This window comes from Taudactylus pleione, unplaced genomic scaffold (genome assembly GCF_031769625.1).
Source record: "Taudactylus pleione unplaced genomic scaffold, aTauple2 ptg000040l, whole genome shotgun sequence".
Taxonomy (NCBI): domain Eukaryota; kingdom Metazoa; phylum Chordata; class Amphibia; order Anura; family Myobatrachidae; genus Taudactylus; species Taudactylus pleione.
In genome coordinates this window covers 20,407,329-20,429,352 of record NW_028284442.1, presented here as the reverse complement: position 1 = coordinate 20,429,352, position 22,024 = coordinate 20,407,329, and the positions used below count along the sequence as shown (strand labels likewise).

At 42.6% G+C, this 22,024-nt stretch overlaps 1 protein-coding gene across 3 annotated transcripts in view; it reads left to right on the top strand.

The window, feature by feature from the left end:
* The window catches only part of NTN4 (netrin 4), a 212,618-nt gene that overhangs the window by 164,280 nt on the left and 26,314 nt on the right, over window positions 1-22,024 (top strand). For all 3 annotated transcript variants that reach the window (XM_088454585.1, XM_088454584.1, XM_088454586.1), the window contains exons 4-5: window positions 4,429-4,555; window positions 14,490-14,678. In XM_088454585.1, the coding sequence (XP_088310711.1) occupies window positions 4,429-4,555; window positions 14,490-14,678 (316 nt within the window). The remainder of the gene's footprint in view (window positions 1-4,428; window positions 4,556-14,489; window positions 14,679-22,024) is intronic.

Below are 22,024 nucleotides of genomic sequence, written 5' to 3'. Positions count from 1 at the left end.
TTTGATTTAATCATTTGAACTCAGGCATGGATATCCTTAAAACATGGATTGTAATGGCGGAGTTTGTGAAACTCTGTATTAAGCGTCTAAGGAGGAGGACAACACAAGGAAGTGCTTGAATAATAAAAAAATGGATAGATAGATAGATAGATAGATCGATAGATAGATAGAGATAAATACGCCATTGAAAACTCTGGGGAAGTGATAAGCATTAATTATCTAATTACAATTGCACCTGTCAAGGGGTGGGATAAATTAGGCAGCAAGTAAATAGTCAGTTCTTGAAATTGAGGTGTTGGGAACAGGAAAAATGGGCAATCGTAAGGATCTAATCGACTTTGACAAGGGCCAAATTGTGATGGCTAGATCAAGTCAGAGCATATCCAAAATGGCAGATCTTGTGGGGTGGTCCCGGTATGCAGTAGTTAGTAGCTACCAAAAGTGGTCCAAGAAAGGACAACCGTGAACATGCGACATGGTCATGGACGCCCAAGGCTCATTGATACTCACAGGGAGCGAAGGCTAGCCCATCTGGTCCAATCCCACAGAAGTGCTACTGTAGCACAGATTGCTGAAAAAGTTAATCACAGCTTGCTGCCTATGGGGCTGCGTAGCTGCAGACCAGTACCCATGCTGACTCCTGTTCATAGTCAAAAGCACCAATAATTGGCATGAGCGCATCAGAACTGGACCATGGAGCAACTGAAAAAGTTGGCCTGGTCTGATGAATCACATTTTCTTTTATATCATGTGGATGGCTATTTGCGTGCGCATCGTTTACCTGGGGAAAAGATGGCACCAGGATGCACTAAAAGACAAGCCAGCGGAGGCAGTGTGATGATCTGGGAAATGTTCTACTAGAAAACCTTGGGTCCTGCCAGTCATGTGGAACTAACTTTGACACTTACCACCTACCTAAACAATGTTGCAGGCCAAGTACACGGTCTTCATGGCAACAGGAATGGTTTGAGGAGCATAGCAAAGAGTTCATTGTGTTGACTTGGCCTCCAAATTCCCCAGATCTTAATCCTATTTTGCATCTGTGGGATATGCTGGAAAAACAATTCCGAGTCATTGAGGCTGTACTTTGCAACTTACAGGAGTTAAAGAATCTACTGTTAAAGTCTTGGTGACAGATACCACAGGACACCTTCACATGTCCATGCCTCGACAGGTCAGAGCTGTTTTGGCGGCATGGCATGAGGGGGACCTACACAGTGGTACTAAACACTGAGTTTTCAGCTCCAATATGCATGCGCATTGACCACAATATTTAGAGATCAAGGACCTCATTCATGGAGGCTGTACTTTGCAACTTACAGGAGTTAAAGAATCTACTGTTAAAGTCTTGGTGACAGATACCACAGGACGCCTTCACATGTCCATGCCTCGACAGGTCAGAGCTGTTTTGGCGGCATGGCATGAGGGGGACCTACACAGTGGTACTAAACACTCTGAATTTTCAGCTCCAATATGCATGCGCATTGACCACAATATTTAGAGATCAAGGACCTCATTCAGACCCAGTCACAAGCGCTGAGCGCTCCCAACCGGGTCGCTGGCTAGGCCCTGCGCATGCGCAGCGGCCGCACTGCGCGTGCGCAAGCCCCGGAGCGAGAGAGAAACTCTCGCTCCGGAGCTCACTACAAAAGGGCTGGCTGTCGATGTTGATCAGCTCGGTCCGTTTTGTAGGCAGGGCGGGGGGGTGGCTACACAAATGGAGGCGTTCCTTAAGGAACGCTTGCCATTTTGTGGGTGGCCGCACTGACAGTAGTGATGTCAGTGGGGAGCTTCCTGCTCGATCAGAACAGGAAGCTCCCTGGGGCTTGCGGTTGCCGAGACCCAACCTTAGGGTCTCATTGCAAGCCCCGTTGGTCGCGATGGTCTTGACCATCGCGACCATCACCCTGGTCACCCTTCACCCTGGTCGGTCGCTAAGCTGTGGGTGGTAACCCACAGCTTAGCTAGCGACCAGGAGGCCGCACTAAAAAAAAGAAGCGGCCGCCCTCATTCAGAGAGAGCGATCGCTTCTTGCGACCGCCTCTGAATGAGGGCCCAAATTCTTCCCAGCTAGTTCTCTGCTACCAATGTACTGTCTCATACCACCTAGTATCTGTATGCTGTAAATGACCAGATTATGCTGTTATGAGCTGTCGTAACGGAATGAAGTCATAATCCCAAGCGTGGAGATTCCGGAGCTCAGAATGCCGGTGCACCTGTCAGAATCCTGGCGCCTGTACACAGACCGCCGCAATCCCATAGGTAAGTAGCTGGGTTAGGGCAAGGGTTAGGGGTTAGGATAAACCTAACCCTCTCCCACTAGGGAGAGGGTTAGGTTTAGAGTGCGAGGAGAGGGGAGAGGGAGGTTAGATTTAGGCACCGGGGAGGGAGGGTTAGGGCAGGGAGAGGGGGAGGGTTAGGATACCGACCAACAGGTGTCTGTATGCTAACCCTGCCGGCATCCTGAGCCCTGGTATCCCGTACCAAACCCGTCGTGACAGCTCATATCTGCTGCAGATTCTGGCCAGGGCTGAGAGGGTTAACAGTCAAAGACAGTCGCAGTGAGATTGGTCCAGGCTGATTGCTCCCAACTGGGAAGCTTCTGTGAACATGCAACACTCACCTGCTCATAGTGGTAATTACCAGAGGCTGGTCTTGTTTGCTCATATGGGATTGACTCTGACTTCTATTATAGGGCAGCCAGCTCATTCCTGCATTGCCGAAGATAGTGTCTTGTGGAAGTCGTGCCATCTGGTCTCTGTTCCTGTATCTGTTGTTTGGTATATCTGGTTGCTGTCCTGGCTCTGCCTTGCATTACCTGTACCTGTTGCAAGTATACCTGGAACATTCATTGTGCTGCAAATCCACTCTGCAAGCCATTGGTGTTGTGTACTGTTGCTATTCCATCCTGCAATATATGTACATATCTCTTGCTGCTATTATACTCTACAAAACACACTCTGGTTATTATATTGCTATTCCATTCTGCATTATATGTTATGCTACAATTCCATACTGCCAGCTGCATGTGTATCTGAGTTTATTGCTATACTATCTTGCAATATATCTGTTGTTTGTGATTGTCACTATTTTATGTAGTTGTGTTTATATGCAATCATATTCTGTTATTGTCCTCAGTGCACGCTGCTAATGTGGTTATTAACCTTGCAATATTATTACTTCGTATTACTGATATTCACGCTACCAGTTATTAGTGTGCATTTTATCTTGCTTGTGTCCACGGCTGCAGGATGCTTTGTGGTTAATGTTACCTTTTTATGATTATAACGTTGACTTTTTCTTGTCAATAACTTTTCATATGTACATTCTGTGAGCTGTGGGGGGTATGGAGGAGGATGGCGAACTATCTAGTTTATCTTTTTTTTTCTCTCTATGTTGTCTTTATAGTGATTTGTTGTACCAGTCTACATTTTTTTTGTATAGCAATAATTCCATGTGTGAATACAACCGAGTGGTTCATCTCTATACTGTTTTGATGATGTTATACACCATTTTTACTATTGTACAACTATTTGTGATCATTGTTTTCCTTGTTAATGAATATTTGTATCATTGCTCATTTTGATGTCTGTAAATGTGACACTTGACGCTTCAATTAAATTTTTTTTTTTTTTTAAATATTACCCTTGTACTACTACTCTAGTTTTACCTTGCAAACTCCCACTGTTTGTATAAGCCCCTACTGTCAGGAGGTTAAGACCTGGTGTCATCCAAAGTACCGGTGAGTGTGTCGTACTCTATGGGAACAACGGGCGGTGACTCTAGGGGGCTTATGCAAATACAGAGGAGATTCATTACAGCTGTACTTTTGTCCAACAACTGCACAGGCTACATCAATCAGACCCTATTTAATTCTCCAGTGACATACACTTAGGAGTGTCCTAGCCTAGCTAGGGAACTCAGCCTGCTCACATGTAACAGACTGTGACTTACTAAATTTTGGTGCATGGTGCATCAAAAGCTACTTTCTCGCCACCATTGGTGGCAGCAATTTTGTGGTTTGAAAAAAACCTATTGACAAGACTGCAGCTGATCAGTTACATCAATTGATTCACTGACTTTTGGTTAAGACCATAAAATGGCTGACTGCACTTTCTAGGTAATGGATTCACTTTATCGATAACACTGCAGTTAGAACTTCCAACAATGCCTTTATCATACTGTATGCATGGCGCTGTGCTTTGACTGCTGCCCCCGTACCATTTTACCTAGTGCTAAATCTACGAGTTCCCACTAAATCCTTTTACATTTAGCATACTTGTTTAAAATCTATAGAGGAGAGCAGTAGGAATCAATAGTTCATTGTACCAATATACTGTTGTAGGTGGTAGTGATTCAAAGTGCTAATAGTGTCCTGCTATATAATTAACCCTATTACCTAGCACCTTACCTGTTTTGTCTTTGTAGGTCCATGGGCGATGCGTTTGCAAGCACCACACAGCAGGCCCTCATTGTGAGCAATGTGCTCCAATTTATAATGACCAGCCTTGGCAAGCAGCAAATGGTAAAACAGGCGAGCCCAACATGTGCAAAAGTAAGTGGAACCTGACAATTTCTGAGATTAAACAAGCTGTGTCTGTAAATGAATGACAATATCTCTGCACAAGACGTGGCCTATTTCCCCTTCATTTTCAGACCATCTCTATATATAGTTCCCTACTGCCCTCTCCACTCTTTCAAGAAAGTACAGTACATATACACATCTTTCCCAAGCTGACTGACATTTTAATGTGTCATGCTTTATATCATTGTAAATCCTGAGGGATGCAAACTTTGTGGTGTACTTAACTGGTAACATATATAACTAATTACTAGTGTGGTTTATGAATAGGGAAAGCTCACTTGACAAACGAGCATCAGACCCTGAGCTCTGAAAGAGTTATACTGGGTAGGAGGATATGTCGTCTGAGCCTGTGGATTGGAACGACATTTCGGGTACATAGTCTAGTGTATACCCACTATGTCGCTGACGATGCGCGCTCCAACGGGTCTGCAGCAACATCTTCCGTCTGCAGGGCCAATGGGGGATGTCGTTGGCTAGGGCCATTCTGTCGCATGCAGCATGGCCCTCGCCATCGCTTCGTCGCTAACCGCAATGACAAGTGTCAATGCAGTTGCCAGCTCCCCCACCGGGTCCCGTCGCTGAAGATGTCGGGCTGGGTACACATCGTCTAGTGTGTACCCAGCCTTAAGGATGCTGTGCAGTGTTCTAAATTGGTCACATATATGGTGACTGTGCTCAGATGGTTTCCTAATTGGTTCATACAATTCAGTCAGCTAGATGAGCTCTGACGTTTTGTGTGCTGTATTTATTAACTTATTGTATCAAATAAAAATACATCCACAGGGAAACTACTGTATTACATTTTTGCTGCCAAAACAGAAGCTATGCAGCTACTTTATGTTTTACCCACTGCAGATAAAAATAAGTTATATAAAATTAATAAAGCTACCAAAGCACTTATTTGGAAGTGGGCAATGAAATCTACTTAAATACAAACTGAATTCTGTCACTGTAACTTATATTGCATGTTTCACCAGTCTGATTGTCTGGTTTACATGTAAACCAAATATTATTTTTGCTGAATTTACCAATCTAATGCAACTAAATTAAATGGGACTTAAATAGATGTTCAGTTCTTCTTAGTATGAGGATATCAGATTTATCTATTTTTTCTCCAATGTTCATATTATTACATGGTATACTGTTTTTTTCTATATTTGCATTTTTTTTTTAGTAATTACTTAGTGATAGATCAATTTTGCATGGAACTATTAGTATTGCTTTCAATGGGAGGCTTGATTTGTCAGCCATCCATTTAATAGATCTCTTCCACCCTGCATGTAAATCTCTGTGATGTCACATAATGACATCATGGTGATTTCATTGTTACAACTGAAATTACTTTGAAAGTATTGTGTAATTATGATGGGGTTATGCAGATGTGTCCTCGTACACCAAGCATCTACACGCCATACGGCGTAAGTTTTAAATACATATAAATGTGCTAATAAAGCACAACGAAGCTTAGCATGAGAATAAACTGCGACTGGTGCATCGTAACACTATGTATACAGATTCATACTCATACACACACAGATGTACAAATGTCGCACATCAAATTAGTCAGTGAAATCTAGCAGTGTAGATTTGTTGTTTTCAATTGTTTTATTTATGCGAATTAAGCGCACATTTTGAGCGACAAAGAAGATTGGCGCAGCCGAGTTGCCCGGGACCCTGCGTGCAGAGAACAGATGTTTGGTGGTTGCTGAAGCCACGGTGTAGGAAAACATATCTGTAAATCACTCAGTAAAGTTCCTGAATCTTGATATTTCCCTTTAGTTAAAGTATAAATTGGTATGCACTGCGCGGTTTCCACTTAAATCCATTTTGACCAGATTATTGGGCCTATTTATTAAGCATTTTTTTCATAAAATTATGTAGAAACAGCAGTTTCTGCATAATGTTATAAATCGTTGGTATGTACTAATAGCCTAATGTAGAAGATTTCACAGAAATCTTCTACAGAAGGCTAATTAGCTCTGCAGACTGCAGTCCCCATTTTTATCAGTGGGGACTATGGTCTTACCCCTATGTACCATGAGTTTATGCCCCGTTGGTTTACACCATCTTTAGATGGAGTAAACTGCTTTATGCCTATGAAGGCATATTTGCAGGAGAGGGATCATTCAATCCCTTTCCTGCAGCCTCCGTCTGACTCCAGAAACTGATACAGTGCCATTGGTGTATATATACAGGCACGCTGAGAGCCGCGGCGGGCCCGGGTAATAGGGGGCGTGGCCTAATTGCGGGAGGCGCGGCCACGCCCCCTTCCCGAAAAAAAAAACCGATTTGCAGTGTGATCGCTCCCCCCCACAGGCATAGGAGACTGCTGAGGCTGCTGCTCAGCAGCCATGAGCAGTCTCCACTGCAGCTCAGCACATGCTGTGTGCTGGGCTGCTGTGAGGGAGGGGGAGCGGCGCCGGACCCGGGCCCCCGCCGGACCCGGGCCCCGGTAATCTGTACCCGCTCCCCCCCCCTTTCGGCGCCCCTGTATATATAATGGGTGCAGGGTGTATAATGTGTGATGCCCACACAAATGAGAAAGACTCCTCCGATGGGGCCAGGACCTAACTCACAGGAACAGCTGTTATCACTACTGCTGTCCCTCCAAGTAATGTTTAGTACATAGAAGGGGAAATTTTGTTTAAAATCAGAAAGTCAGACTGTTAAAAATTGCTGCATTTATGCGATTATTAGTACATAGGCCCCTATGTCATGATCTTCTGTACTTTTAATCATCAAAAGCAAATCTGCCCCTTACATTTCGTGTTATATGCATTTGTTGTAATTCAGTCTGGTGAGTACAGTAAGTTTTTCAATGTGAAATCTTGTGTGAAAGTGTGTTCTTTTAAATTTTTAGTTTCTATCTGATTTACTCTGATGGCACATTACCTACTTGGTTTATAGACTGTTTCAAGTTATGTCTGTTTTTAACATTGTAAGACCTTCAAGAAATGGGTATTTATGGAATGTTTTCATGAGTTACAAATTAACCTTGACCAAACAAGAAAACAACTGAGAGCAACTGAAATGCCAGTAGCCAAAAAAGCCTATGAGCATATAAAATAATACAGGTTGAGTCTCCCATATCCAAATATTCCAAAATAAGGAATATTCCGAAATACAGATTTTTTTTGGCATGACTGAGATAATGAAACCTTTGATTTTTGATGGTTCAATGTACACAAACTTTGTCTAAGGCACAAATTGTTATAAATATTGTATCAAATTACCTTACCTGTGTATAAGGTGTATATGAAACATAAATGAATTTCATTTCTGTACACAAACTTTGTTTGAGCCACAAAATGATTGAATATATAGTATAAAATTAACTACAGGCTTTGTGTATAAGGTGTATATAACACATAATGCATTCTTTGTGTATATTTGGGTCCCTTTCCCAAGATATTTCATTATGGTATGCAATTATTCCAAAATACGGAATATTCTGTTATCCAAAATACCCCTGGTCCCAAGCATTTTGGATATGGGAGACTCAACCTGTATTATTACTTTTAGTCATATTTCTTTTTTTTTAATGAATGTTAAAATCTGCCAAAATGAAAAGGAGGAGAACATAATATGCTGTAATTTAAAGGGTAACTATAATATTGTGAATCTAGACTACAATCATAGATCCATTGCTGTATCATTTATTTAGCAATTTAAAAAAATCACAATCAAAAAGCAGTATAGAGTAGGCTTCCAAAAGATCACATCTGCTCTGAGATGAACACTTAGGGTCTGATGTGGGGTTGAACATAAACCTTAATGCATGCTTGCCTACCCTTCTGATTCGGCCAGGAGCCTTCCGAAAATCGGGTGCCGCTTCCGCCCCCTCAGAAAGGCAGACAAGCTCCACCCCTTCCCCCGGTGAGTCGTGGCATTTTGGCCCCGCCCCCTGCTTTACAATGCCTGTAATATCGGCATTGTGTAGCAGGGGTGGTGGACAAAATGACACGATCGCGTGGCCCCGCCCACAAATGGCCATAATCTGTTTGGTCATGCTCCCTTGTACCGGCCACGCCCCCTGCCCTGCCGATCTGTCTGCTCCCTCTCGGTAAGTGCAGCCAGAGAGTCGGCAACCATGCCTTAATGTATAGTGTAATTTACATGTTTTTGTACTGTGCATGCTCCATACACAAGTATAGGTGAAGCAGAATGACTGAAGAGGAACAACTGTGCTGCAGCAGGGTGTTCTCAAGTAGGAAAAGTTCATTTGAAATAGTGAGACATCAGTAATCATAAATGTCGTACACAAGGAAAAGAACATCATACTCTAGACCATTATCAAGATAGTAATGAGAATGGGAGGAAGACCCGGATGTAAACAAAAAAAATAAATAAATAATAATAATAAAAAAAAAAATTGGAAATCACTGTCCCTCCAGATCACATCTAATGAGAGAGAGAGTTCATCAAGTATGATACCACTCTTATCATGATATTAAGACCCACAAAACTCTTATATGTTTTATAAACGTATGTGAATGCAAATAATAACTACACAAAAAAGATACGCAGCTATTAATGTGATGTAACTATTTTCTGTCACTATAATGCCCCTTTGGGTTTGGATAATGAGAAATATATTTTAACTGTATAGAATGTGTTAATCTGCACTGATAATATCAAGTCAAATATGCTAATAACCAGTTATTAACTATTTATAAGTAATATCATTTACCACTTGCAGAGGTAATTTTTACCCAAGGAATACAATGTTCTAAATTAACTGTGTTAAATGCCTATTGCATGTTTGTGGATATCTTCCAGACAGTATGTAGTGGAATGTGATAGAATCCATTACAAGCACATTGACCACCATTTTGATTCTCACAAATGCAATCTTAATCACCTATCCATATATACTATCTCACCACAAGGTTACACTTACATCAATGATGCACAACAACTCCATTCTTCATTAAACTTATCTCAGCACATTACTGACTATGGGACATATGTATCAAAGCTTGATGTGAGATAAAATTGTGAGATATATATCACCAACCAATCAGCTTCTAACTTACATTTTGCAGGCTGTGTTTAAGAAATGATAGTTTGGAGCTGATAGATTGGTGATAAATATTTCACAATTTTATCTCACATCAAGCTTTGATACATATGCCCCTATATCATATGTTCCCACAAATGTGCATAACAGCATGGGGGTTATTTATCAAAGTTTGGAGAGAGATAAAATTGTGAGAGATAAAGTACTAACCAATCAGCTTCTAACTTACATTTTACAGTCTGTGTTTGAAAAATTACAGTTAGGAACTGATTGGATGGTACTTAATCTCTTTAAATTTTATCTTTTTGATAGATACACCCATGTTTTTAACTATCTACAGTATATTACAAATGCAACCATACACAAACTCCACATGAAACATTTGATCACACAAGTTCTCACAATGTTAGATAGATATATATATATATTTTTGTTAAAATTATGTAGAAACTGCAGTTTCTACATATTTTTATGCATACTTGCCGACAATCAGCTCCAGCCTTCCGGGAGGGAGCTGATTGTCGGCTAACAACGGGGGGGCGGGGCGGTCATTGGGGGTGGAGCCGGGGGCGGGCCAGCCAGTTGGTGGTACATTGGGGGTGGAGCCAGGGGCGGAGCCACGCAATCACGTCATCATGGCTCCGCCCATCTTCACAATGCCGTTATTTTCGGCAGTGTGAAGTAGGGGGCGGGGACGCGATGACTCGATTCAGCGCGAATCGCGTCACCGGCTCCCCCGCTGCGTGGGTTTCTAATCTTTTCAGGGGGGAGGACGGGAGGGTCGAAGGCTTCCGGGAGGCTTGCCTGCCTTTCCGGGGGGCCCGGAGCGGCACCCGAAAATCGGGAGGCTCCCGGCCAAATTGGGAGGGTAGGCAAGCCTGTTTTTATGGTTTATTGCTATGTACTAATAGCACAATGCAGAAGATTCAGAGCAATCTGCGGCAGAGTGCTAATTAGCACTGCAGATCTCAGTCCCCATTATTATCAATGAGGACTACGATCTAACCCCTATGTACCAAACTCCGAAAAGCAAAACATTTTGTAGTTTGGCCCTGGTAGTTTACACCACCTTCATTCTCCATATCACATTGCACCAAATACAATTCACTATATATTATGTACAATCTCTTTCCACTTTCCAGTAAATGCATTTAAGCACATTATTTTCATTTTCTGTGTGGAGGCTAAAATAAGGAAAATTAGCTGCATACTGTATATAATAGGTTGAAATAACACATTATTGAAAGTTGTATTTATCCATATTTTGGTACTTTATTTATATTTTGAAACTGTCATAAACAGCCATGGCCACCATCATGGGGGGCTGCTGGACAGGAGTCCCAGCCCCGGACACATGGGCCCGCTCCTAACCTCCGCTGCCACCCAAGCACAGGGACGCCCTCCCACACAGCCTCCTAACAACGGCGGACATTCAGGGCCTGCCCGCACCTAGTTCCACCAGGTGCCCGCTACTACTGTTATCTTATAAGTGAGTGACAGGCCCAGCTAGGCACCTGCTCCTACCAGCGCGCTGCCCACCACTACCCGCACAATAGAAGTGACTCGTGGGTCACTTCTTACTCGACCGTCCTCCCACTCCGCCTCCTACATAGTGCAATACTTTTTCTTGTTAGCCGAAACGGCGTGAATTCATATCGTCACGCCGCGCCGCTGAATGAGGAGCCTCATGTGAGGACAGTAGTGTCTAGATGTCCTTCATGAGTACTGAGGAGCAGCCAGAACAGAACAAGAAGAGTGATGTAACTAGGGTACGTGTCTGGGGTTGCGGGGTGGTCGGGTCGGGGTTGTGGGTGTGTCAGGTCAGGGCTGGGGGGGGCTGTCTATTTTTGCAGTCCCGAGCCCCATAATTTCTGATGGCAGCCCTGTAAACGACTATTAGAGAAATGTGCTTCATTGTTGCAGAAAGCTGCTGGGTAATGTAACTGTGTTAGATTATTACAAACTGAGAACATACAACCTACCTGGAAACCCAGAGCCGGCCCTAGGCATAGGCATTATAAGCAAATGCCTAAGGCAACTGAAATGCCTAGGAGCATTCCAGGGCTCTGCCGCCACCCACCATCCGCCCAGCAATGTGTGCCAGCTGCCCATCCCACGCCTCCACCCTGCGGAGACCTGATCAGAAGGTAAGGCACACTGACATGTGGCAATGGCTGTATGTATATATATATATATATATGTATATATACAGACACACATTATATATATATATATATATATATATATATAGTCCAATATTGGTCCACACTCACGTCTGGGGTTTCCAATCGCTAGGGTAGCTACCCATATGGGATCACCTGTATCCCTGCATACAAAAAATGAACGGAGGGGGGTGCACTCACCAGTCTTCTAAAATAAATCTTTATTTCATCTCATTAAAAACGTTTTACAGCATCTCAATAAAGTTCCCTATTGAGATGCTGTAAAATGTTTTTAATGAGATGAAATAAAGATTTATTTTAGAAGACTGGTGAGTGCACCCCCCTCCGTTCATTATATATATATATATATATATATATATATATATTGTGACACAGTTAGGTTAGGGGGTCCCTCTCCTGGGTAGAGGACTCCTTCCTTACACACACACACAGCAACAGGGAAGCAGCACACCAGTCTGGATGCAAGTACAAGCTGGTTGGCGCCAGTCTTTATTGTACAGTGTCAGAAATATAAAGAAAACATAAATATAAATCCTAGCCCTGTCGGGGCACTAACTTCACAGGTAGCTCCCTCACTACCAGAACCTGGCAGGGCCTAATGCCCTCGCCAGCAACAAAAGCACAGCACAACACTCACAGTTAGGTTTCCAAGTGTCTCTGAGCAAACTCCCTGCCTGCTCTCCCAGGTGAGACACTCAGCCTTATCCAAACTAGGCTTATATTGGCCACTCTCAGGTGGAAACCCTAACAAGCCTGTTACCAGGCTGCGAGAACCAAAACCTGGAGTGGCCGTGGGTGGAGCCCTCCCTCTCCTCTCACCCACAACCCCCAGGTCCCAAACCGGCTTTTCAAAAAGCCGAAACTCAAGCCTGCTATACTGCAGACTTTCTCCTGGGGGTTTAAAACACATAAGACAGGAATCTGGGACAAATGTACCTGCCACAGACCACTTTACCAGTGATCCTATCACAATATATATATAATGTGTAAATGGATGTGTATATATATATTTGTGTGTGTATGTATATATATATATAAATATATATATATATATATATATATATATAAATGTGTATCTCTGTGTATATATATATATATATATATATATACACACACACACATATATATATATATATATATACACACGAGCAGTACAAACAGGCAGCGGCACTCTGAGATTTGATAGTCGTAAAAAACTTATTAAATACAGTCTATGGGAGTGCCAGGTACATAAAGAGTAATGTAATACAAAAAAAGGAACCAGCACATCCAATGATAAATGCAAAAAACAATTTTATGAGCACAACAGCAACATTATGCTGTGCAAATAAGAGAGGCGTGCACCATGTCTTTGACAGGAGGCATGACAGTACAAAAAGAAGAGATACTTAGCAAATGCCAGGGTGGTCATAGAAAAAGCCAATCTGTCATCCTCGTGCACACATTCATTGGACCTAAGACTGAATGTGTGCACGAGGATGACATTTATCATTGGATGTGCTGGTTCCTTTTTTTGTATTTTATATATATATATATATATATATATATATATATATATAGCATTCAATCCGGCACTTTGGATACATTTACTGGTGATCTTGAGGGTGCCCTCCTAAGTAGGGAATAATAAAGAAATTCCTATACCGAGCTGAACAGCCCCTCAGGAAAAAAAACAGATATATAAAACTTAGTAGTTGTAACAAAGTGATATATTGTCACAAATCACATAGGTGCTGTTGACGTTTAAAGACCCATTTGTTTTTTTATCAGGACATGTCCTGATGAAAAGACAGATGGGTCTTAAAACGTGGACAGAACTTACTGAGGAGTGCCGCCTGTTTTTTCCTGAGGGGCTGTTCAGCTCGGTATGGGAAGTTGTTAGGGGACACCAGTTAAAATTTTGCCTAGGGCACCAAATGGGCTAGGGCCGGCTCTGTGGAAACCTTACATGAACTTCCATGCTGTCTCCACCACAAACACACATATTCTTGCACATATTTACTAGCGTGCAGATTAATATCACATAATATTCATTGCTGTAAACTCCACGTCACAATTGAAAAACCTACGTGTAGGATTACTGAAGTATGAAATGTGTTTGTTTTCCACCTTCCCAGACAGTAGAATGTTTTATTACCAGTGTTACAATGTCAGCTGCCAAATAGGTAAACCAGTGTGATAAAAGTGCTGAAACTAAAGGCAGCACATTTCCCATACCCTATTAAAATAATTCTGTAGGTGAAAAACTTTGATCTAATTGGCATTGTTGAATTAATTGGATTTGTTTGTTTAATCTTTTATTGCACTTTGCCTGAAAATGATCAAATGTTCATCTAGGGTAACTCATTACCTTCTTTAACCTAAATCCCGTGATTGGGATGTCACTTTACACCCCTGGTCCTTCAAAGGGAAGAAAATTAAAAGCTTATTAGCACGGAAAAAACTACTTTTTTCTGACGCTATTCTAAAAATGTTCATGTATTGACACTTCATCAAGTAATCTCTGGTAACTTTTTATTATGAATTTTGCATGGCTATACATTGATTCAACTTCAGTTTTTATCATTTATTTACATATATGTGTCATGCCTATCAATCACAGTGTATCCCTGCAATGTTTTATATGCCATTTAAATGGTGCACGTAAAGAAATAATAAATTCTGTTCACTTATTTGTTGTCCTCTCTTCTGTCCTTGTTAGAATGTAAGTGTAATGATCACGCTGACAGCTGTCACTTTGATGTGGACGTGTGGCTGGCATCAGGCAACCGTAGTGGAGGAGTATGTGATAACTGCCAGCACAGCACAGAAGGGATACACTGCCAGAGATGTAAGCCAGGCTTCTTCCGAGACTTCAATGTCCCATTCTTTTCACTAGATGCCTGCAAAGGTAATGTAATATCCTCATATGCATGGTATCTACTGTAAAAAGAGGCATTTTAGTAACATGATTTCACAATAAGCAGCAAATCAGAGTTTTTCAACTCCAATCATCAGAGAACGATGAATGTTTGCCATACACCATGCTGGGGCTCAGGTGCATACATTACTGACTTACACATTTTAAAACATATACAGTTTGTACTAATTTGACTTGTGATTCTGTGAGAAGACATGGAAAGCATGTACTATTAGGGTTCCCTGAAGACTGGATTGGGAACACTGCTCTAAACTCTCAGGTACATAGCAGTACAGTTATTAGATCAATTGTTCTCAGGGCCTGGATCAGAGATGTACACTAATACTATTGCAGCTGCGATCCTGTACGCAGCTACTGTGCGAAAATATGCAAATGTCGCAGATGCCCACCTGTGGCTTTGCAAATCCAAGCTTCTGCCTACAAAGACGTAACATTGGTCGCAGCTTATTTGATCATCGGTCTTCTGAGTAACCCTGTGGTTGCAGAGAATGGCCACAGAAACAGTCGCAACATGCCTGCATTTTTTGCCGACACTCCCCATTATCCCCTCCCCAAATGCTTCCTGCCTGTCAAATACACTGCGGCTATTAAGTCACTGGGAACCCTACAACATTTTTAATTAAATATTGTTGATGTGAAAAAAAGTTGCTGCGAGCGACTATGGTAATGTACCTTGACGCAGACGTAGTGCAACTTAGACACATGCACAGTTTATAGATAATCACTCAACTACGTAAATATCGGCAATGCGTCCATATCTTAATAATTCCCTCATTTCTGGTCTAAAATAATGAACACAGGGCCTGGTTCAGACCCGCTCGCAAGCGGGTCGATGGCCGAGCAGTGCGCACGCACCACGTGCGCTCAGCGGGTGCATGAGCCCCGGAGCTCTGGGGCTCGCTACAAACGGGGCGGCTGTCGATGTTGATCGACAGCTCGCCCAATTTTGTAGGCGGAGAGGGGGGGGGGGCTGGTCAAACGGAGGTGTTCCTGAAGAAACGCCTGTCGTTTGAGGGCGGCCCTAATGACATCACGAGTGATGTCAGTAGTGAGCTTCCGGCTCTATTAGAGCCGGAAGCTCACTGGGGCTTGCGGAAGATGAGACCCAACCACAAGGGTCTCGTCGTAAACCCGATGGTCGCGGCCAGGAGGCCGTTTTTTTTTAAAAAAGCGGCCACCCTGATTCAGAGCGAGCGCTCGCTTTTTGCGAGCGGCTCTGAATCAGGGCCACAGTGCGCAGGATTGCTACCGTTTTACAGGTGACTTGCTTAATGTTAATGTAATACATGTAGTATACAGTACACATATGCAAAGAATAAACAGCGCTAGCTGCAATAAATATTATTAAAAAAAATTGATGAAATGGATTGTGAATCATAATAACAAAGCACATAAAATCAGAATAAATATAATAGATATACCAGGAAGTAGCCAAATTTGGACGATAAATAATCATGAATTAATATGCAGAATAAATGAATCAATGTTCTCAGCAGCTGGGAAAATTAGCACCTATTAAATTGTCCACTAACGTGCAGTAGTTCAATATGCAAAACCTGTGATCAATGGAATGTTACAATAGTTCTATTAGAAAGCACATCCTGTTTTTTTTTTCTAATATTTATTGAAGCTAGTACTGTCTATTCTTTGCATATGTATCTGATTACTGAGGTTTGACTACCCGCTTTTTTAACAGCAACTTTTGAAAGACAACCCTGTGTAGTACCTGAACAGAACCATTTGGTAGCTCATAATTTACTTTAATGTAGTATACTTGACATACTAATATTAATAATACTAATCCACACAACAGTGAAAATAGGAATGTATTTTTTATGTACAGTATGTGCCTTTTTAAAAAAAAAAAAAATGGTGTAAAAACTCAAGAATCTTGATAAGTATTATTTAAACCTTTATAAGAAAAAAGAAACACATGTTTGTAATGAAGATTTTTACCACATGAATTTGTGACAGTTGTCATATGAATGAAAAATATTTACCGTGATTCACTATCATCTTCTGTAGCTATAAGTAAATCCATTCAGAAAAGGCTGAACTGATCTTGAATACAGTAATACCTACACTCTGTACAGGTGTCTGACTTCTCAGTAAACAGGTGGGGAATGTGGAAGCAAATCTTTCTACTACGAACAGGTGTTGCAGCCAAGGTAAACAGAGACAGAATCTAGACATGTTAGAATGATTGCACAAGTTTAAAATAGTTCTCACATTTTAAATAATGTATACATTGTAACACTCTGAAGGTGGAAGCATTATTCTTTGCTAAAGGTGCCTACACACATAGCGATGTGCTCACGATCTGACATCATGTACGATTTCCCTTGAAACTTCCCCGGCAGCTCCTCGGCAATCCTGCTCACGATTTGGCACACGATTTGGTGTATGTACAAATGATCCATTGTCCATCCTTTCTTTTTTTTCAGTACATTGTGTCCCAGATTGTCAGAACTGCCCTACAGCACGGCAGATCTGAAGATGCGATGTGCGAGCAGCGGGGATGCGCATCCGCATCGTGATCGTGAGTGGGGACTCATGATTAGGACATATTTTACACGATTTGTCATCACGATTCGTCTAAATCGGGCAAATCATGTAAAGTATCGCTATGTGTGTAGGCACCTTAACTTTCACCTTTGTACGTTCCAGCAATTTAATTAGAGCGGCAAAAAAAATAAAAAGCATGGGAAAAACTTATAGGAACAGCAAAGTATTAAAATAAACATGCACATGTGCATGTACTACAAACATACGCTAAGAAAGTGTAATAATGTTTTTAGTGACGTTCTTCAAAAAGCGCAGTGGGTATACAGAATGTGAGCACAAATCCATTGGTATCTTTGAGAGCAATTCAGAATAATTCACATCAAGCTGCGACACCTTCTCCTTGGGTGCTGCTGGTACCCATGGTGTACCTGCCTGAGATGAGTCTAGATTGCGACTGGAGATGTCATTTCTGTGTACAATCGTAAAAAGTGTAAAATAACAGTACACCATACAATAGAATTACAGTTAGCAACCGGATAGAATAGATAAATACCCAAGAGGAATGGATCCTGTAACATGCAAACACAGTAGTAGCATACAGAAATATTACATTCTTTAATGACAACTCTTTAAACTAGATTTGCAGGTGTCCCCATCCCTAGTTAAGTCTGACATATGTTTATTTGTGTAAAACAAATGTGTAGTGCACTTTTTTCATTTGCGACCAATTACACTCAGTCATCACTATCAACTTTACTCTTACACCAGGGTCAGAGCACACACAACTCGGACCACTTCAGAGGACTGCGTTTGCAATTTTTCACCTGCCAATCCAGCCGCACTCTTCTATTGCACGCCCTTAAAGTAATTTCTTATTTGAGACAAAAATAATTAGCAAATAGTGTTAAAAACTGACTCTGAATAAGGCCCAGAATGTCATGGAAAGTATTAATTTTAGTCAAGGTCACTTATAAATTAGGGTAAAAACTGGTAGCAGAACACTGCCCCCCCCACCTCCTTACCCCCCTCTTCAATCTCTGCCATTGACTTCATCACCCACTTCATATCCAAAATTTTATCCATCCACTAGCACATCACCTCCCACCAGGTCCACCCTGCTCCACCCTCTCCCTTCCCATCCAGCCTCGCTCCATTTTCTCGCTCCCCAGTTTCTGGCCCTAACCTGATCCTTACCCCTTTCCACCTCCCTTGTTAATCCTAACTCCTCCGCTCCCTCTCTCCCATTGTCTGTTCCCATATTGCCCATCTCTTCAACCTTTATCTATTATCAAACAACCATGCTTGTGTCTCTCCCACTATTAAAAGACCTACCGTTGACCTTGACACTCTCTCTAATATCTCCCACTCTTACCTCCAATTTGCCTCCAAGATTGTCTACAACCTTATTACCTTTCTTTCTTCCCACTCTCTGCTTGACCCATTTTGGACTGTCTTTCATCCTTTCCATTGTTCAGTAAGTGCACTCACTAATGTCAGTAATTACTTTCTGCTAAATCCAAGCCATTAGTCTCTGCTCATTCTCCTTGACCTCTCTTCTCAGATCTTTTCTCAAACTAAGGGCAACAAAGACTCTCATCCACTTAGTAGTGATCTCTACACTGAACTACTGTAACATACTCTTATCTCCACTCCAGTCTGTCTTCAGAGATGCTGCTTGGGTCATCTTCTTTTCAAAAACATACAGCTTCTGTCTCACCTCTACATCTGGCCCTACATTGGCTCTCTTTTCCCTTCAGAATTAAATTCAAACTACTCATACTTACCTATACAGCCATCACTCAAACCTCTCCCCACACATCTCCTACCTCATCTCCCTCCCCCCTCCCGCCCACCCACTTTGCTCAGCCAGCGACTGATGCCTCTCCTCCCAATTGTTTACCTCCTCCCACTCCAGCCCAAAATTATGCCCATGCAGCTTCCCACCACTGGAACTCTTTCCCTCTCCTTATGAGACTCTACACCTCTCTCCAAAGCTTAAAATTTCACTTTCAACCAACTTCCTTCTTAAAGCTTTCCAACTCTCTTCTTAGCCCACTGCTCTATCCTTGCTCACTGGCTCATGTCACCCATGTCTCTAGTAAGTCCTAGGCTGCTCTGTCTTCAATACTAGAAGGACATGCCCTTGAGAGTCTCCAGCATGACACATGACAGATGGAGTTATAGAGGCCAGTGACCCTGTTAGTTCTACTGCACCTCCACTGCTATACCTCTACATGTATAAAGCCAGTATGCATACTCCACTGCCACCACTGCAAAGCATTTCGGAGTTTGGCCCTGCTGTGGCTTATGGGCTTCATTCTACAAAACTTACCAGGAGAGGGTTTCTCCGGAACCCTCCCTTGATATGGTCTCAGGACATCCGTGGTCAGTAGACCATGCATGGTAGTAGCGCTGCAGAGATCCCTATAAAGGAGTGAAGTGACCACGTCACATGTGATCACTTCACTCCTAACACATCGCAGGGACGGGCTCCTTTCAGAGCCCCTGTCCTGCATGTGTATATTAATACATCCAGGCATATGTTAATTTATTATTGCTACGTATAGCAGTGATAAAAAAAAATTACAATTACATTGATAAATATGCTCCTTAGTCTTAATTGGAGGGGATAAAATGATCAAGATATATATACAGTATGTGTGTGACACAATTGTGGAGAGAGAAAAAAAATGGCTTAGGAAATTACTGATTTAGGAAATTAGCAGCATTAAGAGGTAGTGATTCTGATTTATTTCTGTTAATTTTATAGCCCACAAATGAGCCAAACATTGCTATGGTATCAAATATCGCTAGTATAGATATTAGACAATCGGATAGCAACATGTCTATGAACTGAGCAAGTTTGCTTACACTGCCACCAACACATACTTGCTGAAGTGGCCGGGAGTCTCCCAAATCTTGGATACTGCTCCCGGCTACCCAAAAGAGCATTCAAGTCTCACGGAGGCTGCAGTGTGCACCACTAGGTCTACCTGGTTTCGCCCACTTCTTGAGTAAAGTGGGCGGTCAGGGCGACCGATGACACAATTCGTGCTAAATCACGTCATCATAGTCAGGCAATGCTGGTATGCTCAGCATTGTAAAGCAGGTGTTGAGGCAATAATGATATGATCGCACCATCAAGCCCACCAAACTGCCCCCTTTGCCGCGCCATGTCCCCTGCACGCCACCTGCTGTGCCGACCTGGAAGGGGTAATATGTACAAAATGCTATTTTTTATTAAGACAATATCATTTTTATATCAATGCACAAATTATATAAAATTAACATAAAAGTAGTAGTCAGAATAGACTATATATATATATATATATATATATATATATATATAGCACAGAACGTTAGACGGCACTCAGTGTGACTCAACAATCATGTAATACAGTGGTCGGGGAACAGGGGTAAATTACCCCACGTGGGGTAAAACTGACATTTCTGGGGGTAATGGATGCAGGGCTGGAGGTGCACGTGAACCGAGTGCACCGCTGCACCCGGCGCCAGTGACCACTAGCCCGGCGCCGCAGGGAGGTTCTAAGCCAGACGCCCGATGAGAAGTTATTACCAGCGGGCGTCCGGCTCCTTCCCTGCAGCGCCACGTTAGCCGGAGGCTGGAGTTCTCTTCTGAACTCCAGCTTCCGGCTTTCTCCATGCGCACTATGGGAGAGACGTCATGACGTCTATCCCATAGTTCCTAGGAGGAGCCGGGCGGACAGGACGGCGGCGGATGCCCATGCGGGGATTAAGGTAAGTGTTTTGGTTTTTTTTTCTACAAGAGGCACTACAGCTGCATAAGTATTGGGGCACTGCTACAGGGACATAACTGGTGGCACTGCTACAGGGGCATAACTATGGGGGCATTGCTACAGGGGCATAACTATGGGGGCACTACTACAGGGGTATAACTATGGGGCCACTGCTACAGGGGCACAACTATGAGGGCACTACTACAGGGGCATAACTATGGGGGCACTGCTACAGGGGCATAACTATGGCATTGCTACAGGGGCATAACTATGGAGGCACTGCTACAGGGGCATAACTATGGGGCACTGCTACAGGGGCATAACTATGGGGGCACTGCTACAGGGGCATAACTATGGCACTGCTACAGGGGCATAACTATGGGGGCACTGCTACATGAGCATAACTATGGGGCACTGCTACAGGGGCATAACTATGAGGGTACTACTACAGGGGCATAATTATGGGGGCACTGCTACAGGGGCATAACTATGGGGGCACTGCTACAGGGGCATTATATGGTGGCACTACTGCAGGGGCACTATATGGGGGCATAACTATGGGGGCACTACTACAGGGGCATTATATGGGGGCACTACTATAGGGTTTCCTTCCTTTCAAATCAAGGGGGTAATGTTGGCGTATCTATATATATCTCAGGGGTCATGTTCCCTGACCCCTGATGTAATAAATCACAGCACTACTTTGCTCCTAGTCAACGTTTCAGTGTTGAACCACTTTTATCAAGAAATGTCTTCATATAAGTGGTTCACCACTGAAACGTTGACAAGGAGCAAGGTAGTGCTGTGGTTTATTACATGATTGTGGAGTCTCACTGAGTGCCGTCTAATGTTCTGTGCTATACATGTTTCAATTTGGGATGTGCACCGGAGCAATTACCATCTATTGAGAGTGCCGGGTCCTACGGATTATATATATATATATATATATATACATATATATATATATATATTTACATACATACAAGGCAGCTGCTACTAGTTGAATTTGTGCATTACTAGATTTCTATGTCTATGTTGTTAGAGAGACGGGTC